At 43.2% G+C, this 26,034-nt stretch overlaps 1 protein-coding gene across 1 annotated transcript in view; it reads left to right on the forward strand.

Moving 5' to 3' along the window:
- The first annotated feature begins 1,616 nt into the window (after positions 1-1,616).
- LOC136620118 (zinc finger protein 420-like) overlaps positions 1,617-26,034 on the forward strand; it is a 401,871-nt gene continuing 377,453 nt past the window's right edge. Inside the window, exons 1-5 of the mRNA XM_066594838.1 lie at positions 1,617-1,759; positions 2,730-2,909; positions 2,986-3,109; positions 3,342-3,406; positions 4,705-4,825. Coding sequence (XP_066450935.1) covers positions 1,667-1,759; positions 2,730-2,909; positions 2,986-3,109; positions 3,342-3,406; positions 4,705-4,825 — 583 coding nt within the window. The 5' untranslated portion in view covers positions 1,617-1,666. The remainder of the gene's footprint in view (positions 1,760-2,729; positions 2,910-2,985; positions 3,110-3,341; positions 3,407-4,704; positions 4,826-26,034) is intronic.

Below are 26,034 nucleotides of genomic sequence, written 5' to 3' on the forward strand. Positions count from 1 at the left end.
CACTCGGGTTCTAGTTAGTGAGACTTTGGATGTAGGTCTCCTCGTCGATTCGCCATCAGATAGATTTCGTATAGCCCCATCCAGATCTGATCATTTACATACCCGCCTCCTAGCTATGTTCTGTCCCAATTGGAATGCCCCATAGATTAAAGTTACCTGTAGGGCCGGGCTCGCACAAGTGTGCAGTAAAACACTCCGTGTAGAACGCGGCGTTTTACCGCTGTGAGCCGGCGTACCACCGCGCAAGGCAGCAATTTTGTCCTGCGCCTGGCAGCGTATCTCACGCACAGTAATGCGCAGTCTGACTTGTTTCTTTTTTTTCACCCTGTCATCTAGTGACGTTGCGTGTAGACAGCGCACATACGCAATGTAATATATATATATATACGTACAGCGTTTATTACGCACCCATTAGGGTTCTATCGCACGTAATACGCAGTTAAATAGATCATGCTGCGTTCTCTTTTTATATGCAAGTTTGAATGGATCAATTATTTAAATCGATGGATTCCATTCACAGCTTATTATGCGCACGTGATACGCTATTACGTTACGCTCATGTCAGTCTGCCCTTAAAGGGAACCTCCTTGGCTGTTCTGTGACCACAGCATCCTTGGAACTGGTGAAAATAAGTGTCCCGCCCCCATGTGAACATACCCTGCGTGCGCAAAAAGTACACTAAAATACGCCATTATCCACGCAAATGCATTCTGTTCCCCGCGCTAACGTGTTGTGCAAAAACATAAGGAGCCCTACATTTCTGCAATCCCACATATTGCGCATGCAGTATTCCGCTCTCAGCCTTCCTGGCTCTTTAGCTGCAGCATATCACTCTCCTCCGTGGAGACCAGCACGTTCCACTCATCACACCAGGCCTTTCAGAACACCATGGAAATGTTGGACGCCATTTTCTTGCCCGCATCCGAAACACCGTATGTGACAACTTCAGTTTTTTCCGCTCATCAGATTGTCCTCTTTCCTCCACCAGATGGTCGGTCGCACCTCAGTAAACCACGTCCGGGCGAGAAGTTCAGTAAAAACGTAGTAAATCTGTCCCTTGGCACAGCCTAAAGTCCATCACCTCATTCCCATCTAGGGTGCCAGTCTGGGGACGTCCACCCTTGTCAAACTCTTGGTTCTCCCAGGTAGCACCAGAACAGACCCCGAGCTCAGAAACTCATGAGCTGTTCTGCCCTTCTGCTCCACGGGACCTTTCTGTCCTCCATGAGCTCGCCAGGTGGTGGCTGATTAATTAGGGAAAAACCCCTTAGGTGCTGGAGATCTTCCGCCCAAAACCTGTTCTCAAGCCCCCTATAGGCCACCTCTGGTCCTGCATTCCTACAACATGTATTGGTCGCAGCAGTGATGCCAGTAGGTACGGCGTCATTGCTGCGGCCAATGACTAACTGTAGCGTTCATGTGCCGCTCTGACATGGAGGAACCGTCTCGCCAAACTAATCAACTCATAAAGCTATATACAGAGAGAATATAACATCTACACTTTAGTTTTTCCTCAAAGGTTTCTCCTTATTATCTTCACTAACGGTAGTTTTTTTTTCTGTTTTTACGTGGGATTTTTTGTGTTTTTCACATTCATTCATCTTCTTTCCATTCAGGTTCCGGCATCCCAGTATCGTCTGTTGGGGACTTCGAGATAATTTTTCTGATGACCCTGCCAAGGATGGAGAGGAAGAGGGAGGAGACGGCGGAGAGTCTATTACATCTCACCCTAGAGATCCTCTATCAGCTTACTGGGGAGGTGAGAGGTTCTGATAATTACCTGTTATCTATATTAATAGGAGATGGCTATGACTGTTAGATGGCACTCTGTGTGGCATTTTTGGGGCCACCCCCAGTTATAGAAAAAAAGGATATATATATTGTACTGATAGGTCATCTGCCTGTATTCAGCTTGTACAAAAAGCAGCAAAATAGAAGCATATCAACACCAGAACAGCTTAGCAAATAAATACTGTACCAGAACCACACTCATAACATAAATACAACACCAAAACCAAGCTCATAACATTAAATACAGCAGCAGAATCGCACTCGGTGCATAAATACCGCACCAGAACCATACTCGTAACATAAATACGGCACCAGAGTCAAGCTCGTAACATAAATACGGCACCAGAGTCAAGCTCGTAACATAAATACGGCACCAGAGTCAAGCTCGTAACATAAATACGGCACCAGAGTCAAGCTCATAACATAAATGCCGCACCAGAACCAAATCCTAACCTAAATACAGCAGCACAACAAAGCTCACTACATAAATACAGCACCAGAACGGGGCTTATAATGTAAATATAGCAGTAGATCCAAGTTCAGTACATAGACATAATAGCAAAACCAAACTCCAGACATAATTACAGTAGCAGAATAAAGCACTTATTCTGATGGGCTGACTGGTACCTTGGAACAACAGAGAGAAAGGAGGCAGAGCCAGGAGGAGGATGATTTATGTAGCTCTACAAGACGTTGCCGTACGGTGGAAGATCATTTTACCAGGAGTGGGGTGATTGCCCCTAGCCTACATCCACCTTGTGGCCCCTACAAGCTGGTGGTTTGTATGAATGCTCATAGTGAGGGCCGGCCATGCTGGAGAGGTGAGAGATTCTGATGATCACATTATTCTTATATAATAACAGATGGACATGACTAAAAAGGTGAGGGACTCTACAAATGTACAGTAATACCATCTATTAGTACTTCTCTCTCATCAGGATTATACTGTAGTGAAGAAGACCTCTAGTGAGCGCTGGCAGAACTTTGTGTCTGAAGGTTGTGGAAGAACCCTGAGCCGAATCATGGGGCCTTCAACTCACTACCCGATACATGAGGACTTCAATGGACAGAAGATCCTGGAACATGTCCTCAAGATGACGGAGCTGCTGACTGGAGAGGTGACGCTGCGGGCAATGGGGGACATTATACAGTAACAGGAGGGCTGTGGAGGATGACGGTATATTGTGTTGTCAGGTTCCTATAAGGTGTCAGGACGTCACTGTCCATTTCTCCATGGAGGAGTGGGAGTATTTAGAAGGACACAAGGATCTGTACAAGGAGGTCATGATGGAGGATCAGCAGCCCCTCACATCACAAGGTAATAGACATATATAAGTACATATGTCCTTTACAGAGTCCCTGCACTCTCACTTCGGAGCGCTTTTGCTCTGTCGGCCGGGCTCGGCTCAAGATAACCCCGTATAGCCCTATATGGGGGAGTCTTTAGCTGCCAGAAAGACGTAAAAACAGCCAACGGAGCACCAAGTAAAAGTGCAGGTACTCTTAGATATTTGAAGAAGGAGTCCAGTGACTGTATGTGTGTCTTACAGATAGATCCGGTAACAGTACATCCCCAGAGAGCTGCCCCGATCCTCTTCATCCACAGGATTATCCGGTACGTGGAGAAATTCCCTATGATCTGTAGCAGACTGTGAAGGTTTTGTGTTCAGTCTTTTTTATCTAACAGTATTATATGTTTATACCGCTTTAAAAGCTATGGGTGCCTTCACTGACTTTTTTTTAACTCCTTGAGGACACGGACACTTTTTGATTTTTTTTTTTTTTCACTTTCAAGACCATCAATGTGAAGAAGCCTAAGGTCTCATGCACATGGGCAGATTTTTGCTGCAGAATCTGGAGCGTCCGCCTCCGGGTTCTGCAGCAATAACCCTGCCTAGCATTCTATGGAAAAATGATTCTTCATGCACACGAGCGGAAACCAATTGCGGATGGGCCGTGGATTCCGCAGTAAAGCCAGAGTGGATCATCCACAGTACAGAAAAGAGCGGTCCGCACGGACGCAGATGAAGAAGGCCGCCTGCACATTCAGGTACGCAGGGTCACCCACCGCGGTCAGGGCCGGATTCCTTGCTGGATTTCGCAGGCGGAATCTGGACCTGCTGTGTGCATGAGGCCTAAGGCTACTTTCACGCTGTCTTTGCTGTGCAGATTTGCCACATGCACTGAGGAAGGTAACAGAAGTCATTGTCAGCCAAGGACTTCTCAGGCTTCATTGGTATGCAAAAACCACCCACAGCTGCTGGCAATAACAGCAGTGATTGGTACTTCTAACATTCGTTCCAGATTCCTGCATGGGACAGGTTGTGTATTAACCCTTTCCAATCCAATTTGTATCCTGTTTTTCCTAGGGGGTTTACTCTTTTTCTGCTGTTACACAACAGTGCTATCTGCTGGTTAAAGCCAGTACTGCATGAGGTGACACGTTGGATAGGCTCCGACAGCAGAGAGGCTGGCAATATACAGTAAGAGAACCCCGATGGCCGTCTTCCAATATCAGAGCTGTACAGCCTTAAATCATAATGTCTTCAGACGTCAGATGGTGGATTGGAAAGGGTTAACTATTGGGTCTAAAAAAGGGGGTCTATATTAATGGAATTGACCAAACGTTAAAAAAAAATACCAGTTATTTCCCCCGCTGTATGAAATGTCTCTGGCAGAAGTTTTTCTCTGCACTGAAACAACTTCCTGCCCATCTAGCTATGCTGAATGTACATTTGTATAAGAGTCTTGAGGTTGTCATTGAGCCGCCATCTAATGTCTAGGAGACCTGCAGCTGGTTCCCTCATATATAATGACTGCTGTCCTGTCATTATTGGTCATCATGCTAATTAATGATCTTTTCCGCTCATCTAACACGTTCCTTGTCTGACTTTTATAGTATTTGTTTCCCAGCTTTTCAGCCAGGGTGATGATCTGAAGAATATTGATGCTACAGCCATAGTGGTAAAAGAAGAGGTAAATGTGCGGGGTGATGAGCGATGTAAGGAGGAGATTCCCACAGGTAACCGTCCAGGTGAGCAGTAACCACTGAGTAATGCAAAGAACAGTCACAACTTCTACTCTTTCATCATCTGCAACTTTTTTGTGCTACACTTTTGTGCTCCGTGTTCTGTCAGATCTTTCAGCAGCGTATTCCCCCTTTTATCTGAAACACAAATTAAGTGTGGATGAAAATGTGATAACGCTACAGAAGATGACACATGTGGAGTATTTAAATATAGATAGAAAGATACATGTTACATCTGTGCAACACCAGGCTCCAAGCCTCAGTACAGATGCAAGATGGCGTTCACACAAACACCATAAGCACACACACAATGCACACTGAACACCAAAGGTTGGACTGCGAACTGGTCTCACGGGCAGACATGCATATCCCTACTCTAACGGGACAACCACCACCACGTGAAAACCTGCCTGCAAGCAGGGCAATCGTTCCGATAAGGACGACACTGCGCTGGAATCTAGGGACTTACCTATCGCTGGATGGCAAACAATCCACAGCAGGACAGGACGCAGCTCACACCAACTCACAAAACAGGACTGTTTACATGTGATGTCTTGAAACCTACACAGCTACATGTCACGGTTCCCACCAACATCCCAAGGACTTGCACGTAAGATAGAACAGGACTGCTCATATACCTTGTCTGGTACTTGCACAGACCCAATGACCACAACACTGTTCACACACATGGCTGGCCACCTGCACAGACACACACAACACATCATGCATAAACACAAAACCCTAGGGTGACAGAGAAACCCAACACAGAAACCCCACTCAAAGCTCACATGCATACAGATAAACCATTGCTAGCGCAAGCGTCTTCACACCAAGGGGAAAGAGTCAGACACCGTACTGACATACAGGGGACAGTGTCAGGCATCACCCATCTGACACACTCATAAGACCTCATATGTCTGGAGGCAACACCTGTAAAAGGGAAGGGAAGAGGGAGTCTGCATATGATGCAGACAGGGAGTACAGGTGTCCAGAGCGTCCTCAGGGAAGGTGAGAAGATCTACAGACTAGACATGCATAACACAGCTCAGAGTGGGATTACCACACAATGCATAAACAAGATAAAATTACCAGCATTCTCTGGCAAGAGAAGCTGGTATTTATGTGCAGTAGACCAAGGAAATTGGCTAGCGAATAACACACCTAGCCAGCTCAATTAACCCTCCCCTGTGAAGGGGCGCTCATGGAAACCTGTAGAACGGCAGGTCCCAGCCGCACAACCTAACAATACGGCAGGAATATAACCATGAAAGAAGCCGCCGTGAGTGAGGTCTATTTTTTCATCATCTGCTGTTAATACTGAGGAGGGGAAAATATTTCCCCATTTTTGGACTAAACAACCATTAGCTCCTTAGTAGAGTCCTATCAAATTTACGTATGCTAAGGGTCCGTTTCCACCAAACAGTTTGTCGTTTGAACGAGCAAATGATGTCAGAGTTGCTCGGCAGCCTGTGCATCATTGCCTCGTTCACATGAGAAGTTGTTCAGTCGTTCACGTTCACTGCATAAGAAAGTGGGACGGACTAAACAATCAGTACTTAAAACAAGCGATTAGTGAACGAGCCAACAATGATTTTATAGTCCTGCATAAAATGAATGATGAATGAAAAGTAAAGGATTTACTGTTCGTCATTTGATCGTTGGCTGCATTTACACTGAAAGATTATCCTTCATTTTTGCTCGTTTGCACGAATCGTTCGGTGTAAAAGGGCCTTAACGGATTTCTGAACATACAGACATAGGGCTTATTTACACGAGCGTATATTGGCTGGCGTTTTCACGGCCGGACGATACACGCTTCCATCTGAGCAATCCCCCCCCTTCCCTCCCCCTCACCGTCTCTCTGCCTCTCTCCTCCCCTCCGAGTGGTTTTCAATGGGAGTGGGCGGAGCTAAGCTCCCACTCCTTGTCCATAGCCAGAGTGGGAGTGGGCGGGACAGAGCGGAGCTTAGCTCTGCCCCCTCCCATTACAAACGCCGGAGTGGAGGAGAAAGGCAGAGAGCTGCTTGATGGTTGCTCCAGTTAAGCTTACAATTAACTAAAATCCCCACATCCTTCTCCATGTCAGTGTTTCCTAGCGATTTCCCATTTAGTGTGTAATGGTGACATGTTTTTCTTCTGCCCAGGTGCAGAACCTTACATTTATTTATCAATGCTACCTTTCTGCCGAAGCCCCCAACGTATCTAGCAACCGCCCTGTGTCATCTGAAAATATTGATATTTTACTGTGCAATCCTTCTACCAGGTCATTAATAAATCTATTAAAAAGAATAGGGCCCAAAACCGACCCCTGTGGTACCCCAGTAGTAACTATGACCCCTCTAATACTGCCCCCTGTGGTACCCCTATTAGTAATCAGAGTAGATACCATTTATAACCTTCCATCACTGACCAGTTACTTACCTACTTATACACATTCTCACCCAAATCAAGCATTCTCATTTTATATACCAACCTTTTATGCGGCACAGGATCACACGGTTTGGAAAAGTACAGGTACACAAGATCCAGTGACTCTGCCCGATCCAGTCGAGAACTTACCTCCTCATAGAAGCTGATCAGGTTGGTTTGACAGGAGCGATCTCTCATAAACCCATGCTGATATGGAGTTATACAGCTACTTTCCTTGAGGTCCTCTAGGATAGTATCTCTTAGAGACCCTTCACACATGATTGGTCAGTGGATCAGGCCAGCCACTCCATGACCTCGATCCTGTTTGTAACCAAGATGATGTTCGCTTATTATCATTATCATGTTAAAGCTCCCGTATCAAGGGCATTTCTGCTTCGGGACAGGGGCATCATGATCTAGATGATTTGCTATTCTTCGATCCTTCCATATCTTTCAGGTTTGGGTTGCCACTTCATGGCATCTGAGACCATTTTACCTGACCAGCCTATAATCTGCTGCACTTCTCTATATGTTTTCACTCTCCAATCAACTTTTTAATCAAAGTTCGTCCTTCATCAGAACATGTCTGGAACGACCCATTTTCACTAGTATCTCAGAAGGACATGCACTTTAACTAACATGTTTTTACATTTGCCGCCCTTCTACCCTAAATAAAGGTGGAAATAAACCCCTGTTCTCCTACAGAATTAATGACTTCACCAGTTTAACTCCTCACTGCTATTATTTTCAAAGCTCCCCTTTCAATTAATGATTCTCGGTCTCGGACAGTTTTGTTTGTGATCTTGGTGGTCTAAGGAATTCGTATGAGTTTTCTCCAGAACCAAAGGCACCAATCTACCTCCAGTCCCTTTTCTTCAATGTCCAACTTTCGCAGCTGTAAGTTGTGATTGGGAAGATGATTGCGTTAACTATCCGGCATTTCGTTGCAATGCTTATGTCTTTCTCCAGATCTTATCCCTTCTTAACATTGTACTGGGACCCAGCGCAATTCGTCATTTTATTTCGGGCCCTGATTCTCTATTATGGTCAACTTTCGATCCGAGGCAGAAGAAGTCTTGAACTGCTTTGATTTCTTTATGGTTCATTTTGATTTTTCCCCAACGGTTACGGCTGCTGCCATGATCTTAGTTTTCTTGATATTTAAGTATAGACCCGCCTGCTTTATCACTTCCTTCTTTAACTTTTAGTGTCAGTTGTTCAAGATCTTACCCACTTTCTGCCAACAAGGTCATGTCATCTGCATATTTGAGATGGTTGACTTTTCTTCCATCCATTTTGACTCTAATGTTGGATTAGTCTAGATTTCATTGCCTCAAGATCACCTCTGCATACAGTTTGAACAAGGCAGAGATAAGATGTGGCCTTGGCGAACACCTTTCCCGATTCTCAACCATTCTGTGTTACCATTAGAGGTCCTGACTGTAGCCTTTTCATTCACATATAATGACTGTATGAGTTGTTTCAGATGTCCCGGTACTCTCATTAGTCTTGGCATGGCCACAGCCTGTAATCTTCAGTGGAATTGAAGGCTTTACTGTAATCGATAAAGCATATACACCTCCTTCTGGTATTCCCACGCTATTGGAGATTTGCAATTTGGCCTTTTGTCCATCTTGTATTGGGAAAACCGGCTTGTGCATCAGGGAGTTCCCGTTCCACTACCGCCGTCATGCGTTTTTGTATAATAACAGAATCCACATTGTGGAGACATGGACCCAGATAACAGAATCCACATTGTGGAGACATGGACCCAGATAACAGGATCAACATCAGAACATCATAGAGACCTGGACCTTGATGCTTGTCATTAAAGACATTATGGAGACATAGACTCAGGTGATAGAATCCACAATGTGAAGACTTTTAGACAGAACAAGAATCTTACGATTCTCGTTTGCCCGAGCGAACGAACTTATCGTTGAGTTGCTGAAAACAATCACATATGCACTAATTCACATGGTCATGTTACTTTCTATGGCTCAGTGTGCATAAACCATTGTGCTGGAGTCGGTGACGTGAACGCTAGTTTTTGTATTGTGGCAGGTTTAATCTGTTTCAAACAGTTGGCGCCTACCGGGAAAGTGGTGGGCTCCACTCCGGAGCTTGCTTCATACCCAACTTGCATCTCTATGACGTACATGTACATCACAGAGGGGGGAAGGAGTTAATTATTGAAATTTGCTACATTCCTTACAATTGTGTATAGAAATGTTATATAAAATGTTATATATTTGTTATATATTTGAAACATCTTCTGAAGAAGTTGGCATGTCATAAGTATGTATGTTATAAGTGTGTATAAATATCCATGCCTCTTCAGATCCAATCCATTAGCCGGAAAAAGTACCCTGCGTTGGTACGAAAGCTCGCTATTATTACATCATGTATTTTTGTTAGCCATTAAAAGGTATCATATCTACAAGACTACGTCGTTTCTCTTACTGAGAACAATCACATAAAATGTTATAAAATATCACATTTATAATTTCTATTGAAAAATAATGAACATTGTTGTTTTTGACAGATGCCGGTACCAGGATCTCCAAGCAGTGTCTGATAGCTTCAGATTTTAAAGCAGAAGATTGCTGTATCACACTAGATACATTAGAAGAGCCCACTATTATCCTAGATATACCCTCAGCCCTTCACAGCATCGATCTATCATATGAACCTTTTAAACAGGAGCTGTCTTCTGATACGTTACAGACTTTTAAGCAAAATAACAGTCACAGAAGTGATGTTGAACATCAAAAAGCTCCCACAGCAGAGAAGCCATTTTTAAGTTCAGAAAGTGGAAGCCGTTTTACAAATAAATCAGATCTTGTTCCACATGAGAGAAACCACACAGGGTCGAAGCCATTTTCATGTTCAGAATGTGCTCAGTCTTTTACTCAGAAATCAACACTTACTGTACATCAAAGAATTCACACAGGAGAAAAACCATATTCATGTTCAGAATGTGGGAAATGTTTTAGCAAAAAATCATATCTCGTGGAACATCTGAGAACTCACACAGGGGAGAAACCATTTTCATGTTTAGAATGTGGAAAATGCTTTAAGCAGAAATCAGTTCTTCTTAGACATCAGAGAATTCACACAGGAGAGAAGCCATTTTCATGCCCTGAATGTGGGAAATGTTTTACGCTGAAAATAGATCTTGTTCGGCATCAAAGGACTCACACGGGAGAGAAGCCATTTCCATGTCGTCAGTGTGGGAAATGTTTTACTATGAAATCAAGTCTCGTTGCACATGAGAGAAGTCACACAGGAGAGAAGTCGTATATTTATATTCAGAATGTGGGAAATGTTTTACCCGGAAGTAATTTCTTATTAGACATTGGGGAGCTCACACAGGGGAGCCATTTTCATGTTCTGAATGTGGGAAATGCTTTACTTTGAAATCAAATCTTGATTAACATCACAAATGTCACATGGGAGAAGTCATTTTCGGTTTCAGAATGTGGGAAGGTTACAGCATTAAATTACCTCTTGTTAAACATTAAAGATGTCACACCAGATTAACCATTTTCATTCCTACAACACCGAAGATGTTTTTTTTTTATTGCTCTTCTAGAAACAGAGAAAAGAAACAATTTTAGGTTCAGAATGTGGGAAGTTTTTTAACCAGAATTCATACCGGTAGCTAATTAAACATCAGAGGTCTCATAGACGGGTGGAGCTATATTCATATACCAATATGTGGAAAGTGCTTCACTACATGTCCACATAGCTTGGATATGAGTGCATCAATTCAATTTACTGTTTGAACTCATCAAAATTTTTTTTTATACCAGAACTATATCATGGCAGTAGAAGGCCCTTTTACATGGGCCAAAGAAGGTGGTTTCACACCTATGTCGGAACCTCCGGACGAAGGTTCCATTGCAGATTCGGCTGCAAATATCGTAAGAAAAAGCGCTGCATGCAGCGCTTTTTCTTCCATCTCAAAACCGGGCAGCTAGTTGAAAGCAGGCAGACCCCATTATAGTCAATTGGGGGCGGCCGGTGCTGTTCGGTTCCGTTGTGAGGATTCCACTTTCTTGCTCCCTGAATGGAGCAGGAAAGCAGAATCTCCAGCTCAGGTGTGAAACCACCCTTATCATTCAGATTCTTGCATCCAGCTGTAATCTGAATGGTTATCATTAAGTGTTTATGCATGCCGGACTGAATGACGAACGAGAATGTGTTCGCTTCTTGTTTGTCGTATAGTTTCTGCATGCAGGGAATTGAACGACCTTTCATGTATGAACAATGGATTTTTGTAGTGTAAATGGAAGTGGGCGGCCGAAGGAATCCCTGGCCCACTCCGCTCTACTGAGCAATGCTTGCTCCTGTGTAAATGCACAGGAATGATTATCTCTGGGACGACCTTATGTCTGATAGATCGTTCCATGTAAAAGGGCCTTTACACTGTGCACTTGTGTTAGGGTGGGTTTATGCGGGGCAACATTTGTTTAAATAGTCACTGAAAATATGGAAATAGTTACTACAGCCAGTCTAGCGTACAAACTATTCTTTTTCAGTTTTTTTTGGCTCGATGTTAAAAGACAAATGATTACCTGTATCCACCAGATGATAATCAGCCAGCGACTATTTTTAAAACAATGGGACTAGTGAACATAGGCTTGGCAGTTGAAACCAGGCCAATCGCCACAATGGCAGCTGGGGCTGACATTGCTGGGCTTCCACCCATTCTACAGCATGTATAGCACAACCCAACGCCTCCCATCTCCTGATTCTTCAAATACTGTATGAGTACCAGAGGGCCAGGAGACAGGAGGAGTAGTCAGACTGCGTTATGCACGCTATACCGCCTTTCACCTGGCAGCATGAGTAAGTAGCAATAAAAGTTTATTCGCTGATTACTGGAGAGTTTCACGGGCATAGGGGGATTTTATGGGATTGTGGGGGGGCACAAAGATGGGGGTTTTCTGAGATTTTGGGGCCACAGAGGGAGCTATATGTGGGTGCAGAGGTGGTTCTATGAGAATGAGGGATCTCAGATGTGAGGAATGTGTTGGTATAAAGGGGATCTTATTAGAATGTGGAGTTGTAGAGGTGGCTATATTAAAATGTGTGGCTGCAGGAGGGAGCCCTAGTTGTGGTGGCACAAAGTGGGCATTACTTTGTGGGGGTTGAAACAGAAAACTATCACTGAAGGGTACAAACAAGGCATTATTTTTTGTAGTAGTCACTAGGAGGAAATTATTACTTTTTGTCGGGCACAAAAAAGGAGCACTAGTACTGTATAGGGCACAAAATGGGCACTATTACTATGAGGCATTGAAGATGGCTGCAGTATGAGACTTCTTTTACCATTCTGACTATCCTGACAGCATACATGGAGGTTGCCCTCTGACCCCTACGGGGACAGGAAGAGGAGAGTTTAAAAGGCCACCTCCTACCACCATTTCCCAGTGTTTTCCCTGTCCCTACGGACACAGAGGTGCTCCCCCATGTATTGAAGGAGGACGGAATGGTCACTTACCATTCAGCACAGCGTTCGACAAAGCACAGGGTTCTGCACCCACTCAGCCGAGCGGAGGTGGTCTTCGGATCACCAGATCTATCTTCATATGCATAGCATCCCTGCGTATGGGCCTGTAGTGGAGATGCAACACGGCATCCAGCGTAAGTGCACTAGGTAATGAGGTGCCGCATTGCTCTCCAATGATGTCAGATGCACACTCCGGCGGCATTGGCCCCACCAAAATTCAAGAAGGTGGTGGCTCCAATTCTCTGTGCACCCTCGCCTGCTTGATTAAGGCTCAGGTTCACCTTGAAAACTCTAAGGATAACATGGAAGGTGATGGGAAACCCACAAACCATGAGTAGTCCACTTGAACAAAAAAGCTCATATGCAGGCTTTGTTTGGTATAATGGCTTCTCCTGTTATTGCAGGATGAAACTCCAAAGCCTAATAAAATGCAAAGAAACTAATTTACGTTGATTGTACAGCAAAGATAGTCAGAGTATTCCTAATACATAATCTATGCCAGATGGTCAGAGAGGAGGTTCAAGCACTAAAAGTGGAACCGGTCTCACAGCCCCTGCCTGTTCCTTCTAGACTAGCAAAAAGGCCCTGTACTCTGGGCTATATTTCCTCTACATCCAAATAATCGAATATGGAATTATCTGCGGGCGAGCCCTCTGAATAAACAGCCCCCCCATTGTCGAAGACGATAAAAAATATTACTCTTCTACCAGTAATACCGACGAACTGCTAAAAGGCGTTTGAGACACTATGGAAGTAATAGACGTCCAACAATCGCGATCGGTCTGGGACGAATTGTTCAGGGGCTTAAGGACACGCCGCAAAATAGGCTTTTGGTAAGTGAAATGCTAAAGCACCTTGTAACAGATGTATGGAATAATGCACGAAAAGGCCACCTCACGAGAATTTAACCCTTTCCAGTCCTTTTATTTTTTCTCACCCATTCTCCCCAGCTCCAAATAAATTGGAGTTGGGGAGAATGGGTGAGAAAAAATACATTTTCCCTGCACCCTCCTGAACTGACAGAGTTCAGGAGGGTGCAGGGGGGGACCTGCTTACCTGTCCAGCGTCTTCCGCATTCTCCTTCTGCCTCCCGGCTCCGCGATCATGTGACCGCTGGGGTCAGGTGGCACCTGGCGGTCACATGATCGCCGGTCCGGGAGGCAGAAGGAGAATGCGCAAGACATCGGTCAGGTAAGCAGGTCCTCCCACGGTGCAGGCTCCCGGCTCTGCGTTCATGTGACCGCTGGGGGGTCAGGTAACACCGGCGGTCACATGATCGCCGGCCGGAATCTCTATGCATTACATAGCGCTAATTGAGGGCTATGTAATGTGTAAAGGAGCAGGCAGAAAGGGTTAAAAACCCTTTCTGCCTTCTCCTCGGGGGTCCTCGATGAGGACCAGTGCAGGAGTGCATCTGCACCCGATGTGTCTGATGATCGGGTGTAGATGCACTCCTGCACTGCAGTGTCGGGCCTGTCCCGACATCGGAGCTGTGGAGGAAAATGATGATGTCGGGGCAGGCCTGACACTGGATTGGAAAAGGTTAAGGATAGGATTTTATTTGTGCCAGAAGATAGAAAGCTCTGGAGCGAAGTACCCAAAGTAGACATACAAGTGGCAAAATTGATGAAGAAAACCTCCTTGCAATTCGAGGACTCCTCCCTGCTGAAGGACCCCATGGATAAAAAGGCTGACCTTCCCCCTTAATAATTACAGGAGACTACATCCAGTCTTTTGGAAACAAATATAGCAGCCACTTCTGTATCGGTCAATGTACCTGTGGCTCTTGGAACTAGACAACCACACGAAGCAGAGGACCCCTACGGAAGAAATCAGATGCAAGCCATTGCTTAAAATGCCAACCGGGTTCCTGGCAGACACCTCAGTAGACTCTATACGTTTCTCAGCCAAAAGAACTATCTTTTTACCCAACATATAATCGGCGGCACGTATTTTGGTCGCGTACGTTTAATTTTTTTTACAATGCATTGTTTTTATGCACTATATATTCACCCGTGTGAACAAATGCATTGTAAACCAATGCCTCAGATGGTCGCGTATATTGGTCAGGCGTGAAAACGCGGCGTATATACACTCATGTGAATAAAGCCTTTGACAACCCAAACTCATTTCGTACATCCAAGAAAGACTTCATGTGATTTGGTGTATAAAAAATCCTAATATTGGTCACCTCCTGCGAGACACCCAGCCATCTAGAGAAAGATTCAGAAGAGTATAAAGAAACCCTAGAGGTAGATTTTTTAAATTAAGACATTCTCTAATTGGTATAGTTGTGATATATACTGTTTCTAAAGTCTAATTGCAATAATATTAGGAGACCGAGATCTTGAAGGATTTGGCGGATTAGTACCCATAAGTGAGAAAAGGAGCAAAACGTGATTGTTCTCAGTAGAAGAAACCAAGTCATCTTGTAGATATGATACCTTTTAATGACTAACAAAAATACATGATGTTATAGCGAGCTTTAAAACCTACTTACTGATCTTCCTCAAGCTTAATGGAATAGATCCAAAGAAATATACATAATTAGAGTCTCTAAACTGGTATTAGGGGGTTACCAGGCCAGCGTGTTATCACTGTTATCGATTTCTCATATTCTTCAATGTTGTGTGATGTTTATGAGATGTTTATGAGATGTTTATGCCTCTCTTGAGAGTGTTAAAGATGGTTATAAACTTGTACTCCCAAATTCTTCTAACGTTTCCACCATGTCTAAACATACTCTGAGTCAGCCAGAGGCATGCTGCCACATGCAGAGTGGCCTCAGTAGTAATAGTGTCCCCCACAGGGGCCTCAGTAGTAACAGTGTCCCCTACAGTGGCCTCAATAGTAATAGTGTCCCCCCACAGTGGCCTCAATAGTAATAGTGTCCCCCACAGTGGCCTCAGTAGTAATAGTGTCCCCTATATCAGTCCCAGTAGTAACAGTGTCCCCTACAGTGGCCTCAATAGTAATAGTGTCCCCCCACAGTGGCCTTAGTAGTAATAGTGTACTAAGGGTGCACTGTGTAGTCATGTCTGGTCTCCTATATATTAGGACAAGTACTAAGGGTGCACTGCGTAGCCATGTCTGGTCCCCTATATATTAGGACAAGTACTAAGGGTGTCCTGAGTAGTCATGTCTAGTCCCCTATATATTAGGACAAGTACGAAGGGTGCCCTGTGTAGCCATGTCTGGGTCACTATATATTAGGACAAGTACTAAGGGTGCACTGTGTAGCCATATCTGGGCCCCTATATATTAGGACAAGTACTAAGGGTGCATTGTGTAGTCATGTCTGGTCTCCTATATATTAGGACAAGTACTAAGGGTGCATTGTGCAGTCATGTCTGGGAACCCTATATATTAGGACAAGTACTAAGGGTGCACTGTGTAGCCATGTCTGGTCTCCTATATATTAGGACAAGTACTAAGGGTACACTGTGTAGCCATGTCTGGCCCCCTATATATTAGGACAAGTACTAAGGGTGCACTGTGTAGCCATGTCTGGCCCCCTATATATTAGGACAAGTACTAAGGGTGCACTGTGTAGTCATGTCTGGGCCCCTATATATTAGGACAAGTACTAAGGGAGCACTGTGTAGTCATGTCTGGTCTCCTATATATTAGGACAAGTACTAAGGGTGCACTGTGTAGCCATGTCTGGTACCCCTATATATTAGGACAAGTACTAAGGGTGCACTGTGTAGTCATGTCTGGGCCCCTATATATTAGGACAAGTACTAAGGGTGCACTGTGTAGTCATGTCTGGTCTCCTATATATTAGGACAAGTACTAAGGGTGCACTGTGCAGTCATGTCTGGGCCCCTATATATTAGGACAAGTACCAAGGGTGCACTGTGTAGTCATGTCTGGTTCCCCTATATATTAGGACAAGTACTAAGGGTGCATTGTGTAGTCATGTCTGGTCTCCTATATATTAGGACAAGTACTAGTGGTGCACTGTGTAGTCATGTCTGGTCTCCTATATATTAGGACAAGTACTAAGGGTGCTCTGTGTAGCCATATCTGGTCTCCTATATATTAGGACAAGTACTAAGGGTGCTCTGTGTAGCCATATCTGGTCTCCTATAGATTTGGACAAGTACTAAGGGTGCACTGTGTAGCCATGTCTGGCCCCCTATATATTAGGACAAGTACCAAGGGTGCACTGTGTAGTCATGTCTGGTTCCCCTATATATTAGGACAAGTACTAAGGGTGCATTGTGTAGTCATGTCTGGTCTCCTATATATTAGGACAAGTACTAGTGGTGCACTGTGTAGCCATGTCTGGGTTCCCTATATATTAGGACAAGTACCAAGGGTGCACAGTGTAGACATGTCTGGTCTCCTATATATTAGGACAAGTACTAAGGGTGCATTGTCTAGTCATGTCTGGTCTCCTATATATTAGGACAAGCACTAAGGGTGCACTGTGTAGTCATGTCTGGTCTCCTATATATTAGGACAAGTACTAAGGGTGCTCTGAGTAGACACGTCTGGTCTCCTATATATTAGGACAAGTACTAAGGGTGCACTGCGTAGCCATGTCTGGTCCCCTATATATTAGGACAAGTACTAAGGGTGTCCTAATTAGTCATGTCTAGTCCCCTATATATTAGGACAAGTACTAAGGGTGCACTGTGTAGCCATGTTTGGTCTCCTATATATTAGGACAAGTACTAAGGGTGCACTGTGTAGCCATGTCTAGTCTCCTATATATTAGGACAAGTACTAAGGGTGCACTGTGTAGCCATGTCTGGCCCCCTATATATTAGGACAAGTACTAAGGGTCCCCTATATATTAGGACAAGTACTAAGGATGCACTGTGTAGTCATGTCTGGTCCCTATATATTAGGACAAATACTAAGGGTGCACTGTGTAGCCATGTCTGGGTCCCCTATGTATTAGGACAAGTACTAAGGATGCACTGTGTAGTCATGTCTGGGTCCCCTATATATTAGGACAAGTACTAAGGGTGCACTGTGTAGCCATGTCTGGTCCCTATATATTAGGACAAGTACTAAGGGTGCCCTGTGTAGCCATGTCTGGTTTCCTATATATTAGGACAAGTACTAAGGGTGCACTGTGTAGCCATGTCTGGGTCCCTATATATTAGGACAAGTACTAAGGGTGCACTGTGTAGTCATGTCTGGTCCCTATATATTAGGACAAGTACTAAGGGTGCACTGTGTAGTCATGTCTGGTCCCCTATATATTAGGACAAGTACTAAGGGTGCACTGTGTAGTCATGTCTGGGCCCCTATATATTAGGACAAGTACTAAGGGTGCACTGTGTAGTCATGTCTGGGCCCCTATATATTAGGACAAGTACTAAGGGAGCACTGTGTAGTCATGTCTGGGCCCCTATATATTAGGACAAGTACTAAGGGTGCACTGTGTAGCCATGTCTGGTCTCCTATATATTAGGACAAGTACTAAGGGTGCCCTGTGTAGCCATGTCTGGTCCCTATATATTAGGACAAGTACTAAGGGTGCCCTGTGTAGCCATGTCTGGTTTCCTATATATTAGGACAAGTACTAAGGGTGCACTGTGTAGCCATGTCTGGGTCCCTATATATTAGGACAAGTACTAAGGGTGCACTGTGTAGTCATGTCTGGGCCCCTATATATTAGGACAAGTACTAAGGGTGCACTGTGTAGTCATGTCTGGGCCCCTATATATTAGGACAAGTACTAAGGGAGCACTGTGTAGTCATGTCTGGGCCCCTATATATTAGGACAAGTACTAAGGGAGCACTGTGTAGCCATGTCTGGTCTCCTATATATTAGGACAAGTACTAAGGGTGCATTGTGTAGTCACATCTGGGTTGCCTATACAATATATTAGGACTAGTGATTATTAGAAAATTATGGGATCAGTGTTTCTGGTGGTGCAATGCATCACACAGCTCTGCCACATGTACATCACACACACACTGCACTGCTACATGTACATCACATACAGCTCTGCTGTGTTGCTTTTGAATACGAACTGCATATTTACAAGATTACTTGGTTCCTCTGAGAACAATCACATATATATTACACACATTTTTATTTAGTCTACAGTAAAACTGGTTGTGTCATATTTCCATTTGGCAGTAAAGTTGCTGAAATCGTCATAACATTTGATTGCAGAATTAATGTACTTTCACTAAACTCCACGGTTTGTCCCCTTCCCACTCCGATACCCCCACTGCTCTAGCAACGCTGGCCTTTTAATTATATTTATGCTACTAGAGATCTCTCTCTTTTCCTCACTCCCCCGCCGCCCCCCTCCCCGAGCACGCTCGGACAAGAATGCAGTTATTCGAGAAGAGCGAGGTTCACTCGAGTAACTGGCTTATCCGAGCATGCTCGCTCATCTCTACTAATAACTAGAGATGAGCGAGCACCCAAATGCTCGGGTCCTCATTAGTCGAGTCGAGCTTTTCGTAAAATTTGAGAGTTCTATTCGAGTAACGAACCCCATTGATGACAATGGAAGACTCGAGCATTTTTGTATGTGGGACGCCGGGTGCAGAGCTTTTTTTTTCTTCTTCTTGGTTCTCTCTCTTTCTCACCCCCTCCCCCTTCCCCTTCCTGCCAGACAAAAAATTTTCAAATGACACGCGCTGATTGAGGGTTTTGTTATGCATTAGACAGAATAGTGGTCCAATACTTACACATAAAAAAATATTTTTTTGCTTTTTACAGATAGACATAATGTTTGTGGATACTTCTCAAGTACACTGGAATTCAGTTTTATTGCATTTCTTTATTAAAAATATTTTTGGTGAACACAATAAACACCATTATGTAAATTAAATAATTTTAGTGAGTAATGATTTTGTACACTGTGAGTCATTAATGATGGGATACTGTGCATCGGCTTAGATTGAGGATACCTTCTACTTACCATTCTGCTTCATATTTAGATTACAGTATAGTTTGCACCCTATTTACTTGATTCCTTAGCCGTTATTCACAGCAATCAAGTTGCGGTATATTAATGCGTTAACATCCATGCGCTACACCGTGGACGTCTACGGACATCATGACAATCTCAATTAAGGGGCGCGTTCATCCAATGTTATGGTTAATGACGGGTCTGTGGTACACATCTGACAGCGCATGCTCTGTGGTTATTCCCTGTTGATTTACGCCAGCACAGACTGATGGCACGACGTAGTGCCGTTGATACGTCGACTACACGCGTGACGTCATGACGTACACACGCGCGGTACGTGACGACGCGAGTGCTGCATGCGTCACTAGGCGTATGCGCTATGGACACGGCCATAATGTGATGATGGCGATGACGCGCTTGGCGTGATGACGTGGTTACGCCTTGTGGCGAAGCGCGCATGCGCTATAACCACTATCACTGAAATTCAATCAACACTTTGGTGTTTAAACTATACCCTGTGGGTTATTAACAGCTTAGGGCGGAAACTTCTTTTAGAGTTAGAGGGGAATGGTTATTCTAATTTTTGACAGGGTTTCTCATTAGCCCCGATAGTTACATCAGTGAGGGGGCAGGCTTTACACAGGACCATATCAGGCCATTACTATTTAAGCAGCCATGGTTACACTGGGTGGACATCCGGAACATGGACGCTATGTCTGGTTTCAGTTGCTAGTGATATGTATTATCTTATTTTTTAACATCCCTTTCTGATCAGGAGTTGTTTTTAATTAACATGCATGTTTACGTATTTATTTATGTTATATGTCTGGTTTTGTCAGCTTGAAAAAGACCCAATAAGGTCGAAACGTTGCCTATTTTAAACAATGAAACAATAAAAGACTGCCACTTCCTCTTTATTTTCAATGGATTGCAAGATGGGTTTATGTCCATGACCCTAAAGTTGGCTTTGTATACTCTTAATGAATGTGAGCTTTTGGAAATTGATCTCCCTCCCCGAACAAGAGTATTAGGGGATTATGTGAGTGCTGTGCTATAACTAGAGTTTGACTAAACTTAAAGGGGTTGTCCCGCGAAACAAAGTGGGGTTATACACTTCTGTATGGCCATATTAATGCACTTTGTAATATACATCGTGCATTAAATATGAGCCATACAGAAGTTATTCACTTACCTGCTCCGTTGCTAGCGTCCCCGTCTCCATGGTGCCGTCTAATTTTCAGCGTCTAATCGCCCGATTAGACGCGCTTGCGCAGTCCAGTCTTCTCCGTGTTGAATGGGGCCGCTCGTGCTGGAGAGCGCTCCTCGTAGCTCCGCCCCGTCACATGTGCCGATTCCAGCCAATCAGGAGGCTGGAATCGGCAATGGACCGCACAGAAGACCTGTGGTCAAACGAGGGTGAAGATCCCGGCGGCCATCTTCGCAAGGTAAGTAAGAAGTCACCGGAGCGCGGGGATTCGGGTAAGTACTATCCGTTTTTTTTTCTTCAACACATGCATCGGGTTTGTCTCGCGCCGAACGGGGGGCTATTGAAAAAAAAAAAAAAAACGTTTCGGCGCGGAACAACCCCTTTAATGTAACATTGTGCTGGTAGAGTATTTAAGTGTCAGGGTCCCATTTTTAGTTTTGCTCAGCGGCCCACTTTGTCTAATACCGGCCCTGATAAACACTGTGTAGATGGAGCTACTTTGAAATTTCTTATTAATTTAGCCCATGGCTGTCTTTGCTCATATGCTTCACAAATCACAGTAAAAGGGGACATACAAAAAATAAATAAAAATCACAGAAAACATCACCGATACACGAATGCAAAAACAAAAAGAACAGGTAGACGCACCACATCCCCCAGCATGCAGCCAACCAATCAGATACGGAGTCTATTTTGTCAGGGAGCTCCCTGAATATTTCCTATTTTGTTTGAATAATTGGCCATGTTTTTGTCCTGGTGTATATATAATATCTATATCTATCTATCTATCTATCTAAACAGGTGAAAGCCCTCACTGACTGACTCACCACTAATTCTCTAACTTCCTGTTGCCGTACAACCATGAAATTTGGCACGACCATTCTTTAGGTCCTAAATAGGAAATGTAGAGGGGTCACAACTTGATTATTCAATGCCAATTACAAAACTATTAGTGCCCCTATGTAATGTACATAATCTAATTCTCTAACTACCCAGTGTCGTACAAACATAAAATTTGGAAGGAGCATTTTTAGGTCCTAAATAGGAAAAGTAAAGGGGGTCACAACTCAATTATTCAATGCTAAGTACAAAAGAAAGTGCACTCCTATCTTATATAACTTCCCGATGTCCTACAAGAGTGAAATTTGGCACAAATATTCTTTAAGTCCTAAATAGGAAAAGTAAAGGGGGTCACAACTTAATTGTTCAATTCTAAGTGCAAAAGTAAGTGACCCCTATGTAATGTAACTAATAACACACATCTGAACCTCACAAACATGAAATTTGCCACATCCATTCTTTACATCCTAAATAAGAAAAGTGAAGGGATCACAACTTCAATAAGTTCAAAGCATGAAATAATCCACAATAAATGACAGTCTTTTTCTTAGACACCTTAAAGCCTAAGGAAATGATTTGTATACTGAGAAGAATCTACCTCACCTCTACATGTATATATGGAGGACAATCTAACGCTCCTGTATGTGTATATACTAAAAAAAATCTAAGTCACCTCAGTGTGCATTTACTGAGCAGAAGAAAGCGGCCATGCACTGCAGGGATGGAGCATGCCTTCAAGGCTAAGAAAGGGCTGCAACCTCCAGTCTGGGGATAAATTTGAATAAAAAGGGACATAACCTTTAAGGGTAAAAAGTGAGGAGAGTGTGAGGGGTGGCACATTCTGCAGAGGGACATTGGTACATGCAGTCTGAGGAGAATCTAACACTCCTCTATGTGTATACATATTTTATTCCTCGGCTCCTCTGAAGTAAAAACTTCATAAAATTTTCTGTATGAACAACACGTAAACACCTGTACTATATTAACTCGGGTGAAGTTGGGTGTATCAGCTAGTAAAATATAAACGGTTTCATGGGTGTGCACACTCTTTATTGTGTGGCTTTTCTCTTTTGCATTTTGACATGATTGATGCAAAAGATTCAACAAAAAAAGGATCCTGTGAATGTAAATGGCTTGAAAGAGTCTGAGGAGGATGTCAAGAATCATTTTGACAGGCACAGCAGAGTCTAAAATATTGCAGTCAAATACAAAGCTAATGCTCTGTGTGAATAGTTAGATGTCCCACAAGACTTTTTTTTTTTTTTCTAATGTGCGGATATGATTTATTAAGTCCACGCGGATTTCCTGCACGGGAGATTTACAGCTCTAGCCGCCCATAGGAAACAATGGGGCGTTAGCAACCAAATTGAACCCTGCGGATTTGATTTCTAGTGCTTTGCGGATTTTCTGTGTGGTTCTAAAATCGCAGCGTGCATTTTGTCGAGGATGTGGCTCCATTAATCTCTTTGGTTTCTAAGATCCACAGTGATCCGCAAATACATTTAAACACACTTTTGAAGATGATCCGCTGCAGATATCCACATTGAAAATCTGCATGTGCCGTGGCCATTGGGCCTTAAAAAGGCTTCTTCACTGTGTGAGTTCTCTGATGCTTAACAGGATCTGATTTTTGGATAAACCATTTGCCACATTCTTAACATGAAAATGGCTTCTCTCCTGTGTGACTTCTTAGATGTTCCACCAAATTTTATTTTCAGCTAAAACGTTTCCAACATTCAGGACATGAAAACTGCTTCTTCCCCGAGTGAACACTTAAATTGAAAAACTGTATAGAAACACTCTGGGGACATGCCCTCGATTGGCTGTTCTTGGAATTGTATAAAGAGAATAAGATGGCCCCTAGAGGCCTGAGACTGGGTATACACCCAGCTTTCCCCAATGACGAGACTTTTGTGGGTGAATGGAAACTGATGTTGGTAATGTTTTCTGATTTAATTTTGGAAAAAAATTTGGTTAAACGTAAATCATTAGGTTTGAAAAGCTTGGAACATTTATATACCTTAGCTACACATTGCAATGAAGATGATTTTGAATTTGCACTGAAATTTACTAATAATATGGAGAACAGGATATTGTCACCCAAGATTGACAAATTTAAGAGAGATATACTCGATTTCTCCTCTGAGAAGACTTTCCCCTGGGAATATAAGAGGGTGAAACCCAACAATAATAGACAGGAAAAGGAGGTAGTAATGAATAATTATGGAGAACCCAGGAGGAAAATATATAGACACCCCCGACAAATGTGGCACCAACAGGGAACACGGCATTCTAACCCACAAAGGCCCTCCGATACCAATCTCCAATTCCGACCTAGGACATTGTACAACAATAGAATGTACACTAATAATAATAATAGAATGAATCCCGAACATTATAACTCTAGACCACCAAGAGGCCCCTATATCGATGGTCCCGTATACTATGAAAAAAACTATGAAAAAAATAGAAACTACTATGATGGATATAATTACACCCATAGACAGAGAATGTACAATGATTGGACCACCAATAGAGCACTATATAGATTTCAGAGGAATTATAGAGTCCTCCCTCGCTCCGTGAAGACCCTCCTGGCCCCCTAAATATTCATCGGGGTACTAACAGGAGTGTACATTGGACCCTCAGACCATCTCTCATGAGCCTAATATAATTCTTAAATTAAATTCCACTAGGAATAAGGGAGGAATTACTCCCTCAGCAACTGGTTGTAAAGACACTGAATGCCCAATAATTTCTCCGCTGACCCTTGAAAATAACTTACTAGGGTCCCCAACAGGATCTACTCCACCGTCTTTTTTTGGGCGGGGACCAGCGGCTCCCCGGGACCCCCAAACAACCAATTTAGACCCGCCAATAACATTGGAGGGCGTTTGCCAGAGACAGGAAGGGCGAGAAAGAAATGTGACATCAATAGAAGAGTTAAAACAAGTAGAGACAGTCTCTACAATGGAACAGAGACTGGAAAATATGGTCCCGAAAATAACCTCCAAGGATATCTCGAAACATTCGAGTTCAATGATGACACGGAGTATAACCTCCAAGACCATGAAACCCATTTTGGTCCCAAGAACAAGGATTACACAGTTTTACCAAACAACTCGAACCCCACAGGACAACCTGAGAAGACAGTCAAAAGGAGAAGGGGCAGGAGAGGAGGCAAAAAACAGCGCAAAAAAAAAAATCAAGAACGGGCATCCTGACCAGAAAGTGACCACAGAAGAGGAAGAAGCGAAGGGGATTTTCAATATTTCTAAATATTAAATTGACAAGGAGAGAATTGGAAGTTTTAGCTAAAGTTCTTTCATTCAGTCCCATAACGAATGCTAGGTTATTTGATCTTTTTGTAGACCTCAACCAATTCATCAAAAAAAAAAAAAAACTTACTATTGCCCGTCATTTTAAAATAAAGAAATTTGATCATATAGATGACACCACCCATCCCACTGAACCAATAGACCTCATCCAAATTAGTTTCAGACCAAAAAGCAGTTTTTACCCTACTGCCAGTAAAGGCAACTTTTTAGAAACTTATTATCACAAAGTTTAAGGATTTCACAGATACATGTGAACCCAAGGTTAAATCCCATTTCCAAGATAAAAAAATTGATCAGTTCTCTAAATGAATTGGCCAGTAACAATGATATTATTAAAAACGCGGATAAGAGGGGCTCTATAGTTATCATGGACCGAGATTACTATGAAATGGAGGCAACCCGCATTTTAAGTGACGAGAGGTATTACCGAATACATAGACCATATACTACAAAGAATAGTGATCTCGTTACCTGCTTATCTGAAAGATACAGGGGATTTTTTGAGGAAATTGAAAAATATTAATTGGAAGTCAGAATACCCTATATGCACCTTAGATGTCACATCTCTGTACTTAAATATACAACACGAGGAGGGCTTAGCAGCCATTGATTTATTCCTCACTAGAGATGATTTTATGCCCAGAAGACAGAAAGATTTCATTCTAGAAGGCATTAAATTCATTCTTGATCACAAGTATTTTACGTACAATGGCCAATTTTTTATTCAGAAAAAGGGAACCGCCATGGGTGCTAAATTTACGCCGGCGTATGCCAATTTATGGGTGCCTTCGAAGGAAAAAAAAAATAGATGAACAGTCCATAGTTTTTTTTATCAACGCTTCATAGACGACATTTTTTAATATGGGAGGGTGATGAATCCGGTCTAGTGAATTTTTATTGATAAACTTAACACCAATAATTGTGGCCTACATTTTACAGGGAATTTTAGCAGATCCTCTGCGACCTTTTTAGACATAGATATTTCGATTATTGATGACTGCATTCATACC

This window comes from Eleutherodactylus coqui, chromosome 3 (assembly GCF_035609145.1).
Source record: "Eleutherodactylus coqui strain aEleCoq1 chromosome 3, aEleCoq1.hap1, whole genome shotgun sequence".
NCBI classification, from domain to species: domain Eukaryota; kingdom Metazoa; phylum Chordata; class Amphibia; order Anura; family Eleutherodactylidae; genus Eleutherodactylus; species Eleutherodactylus coqui.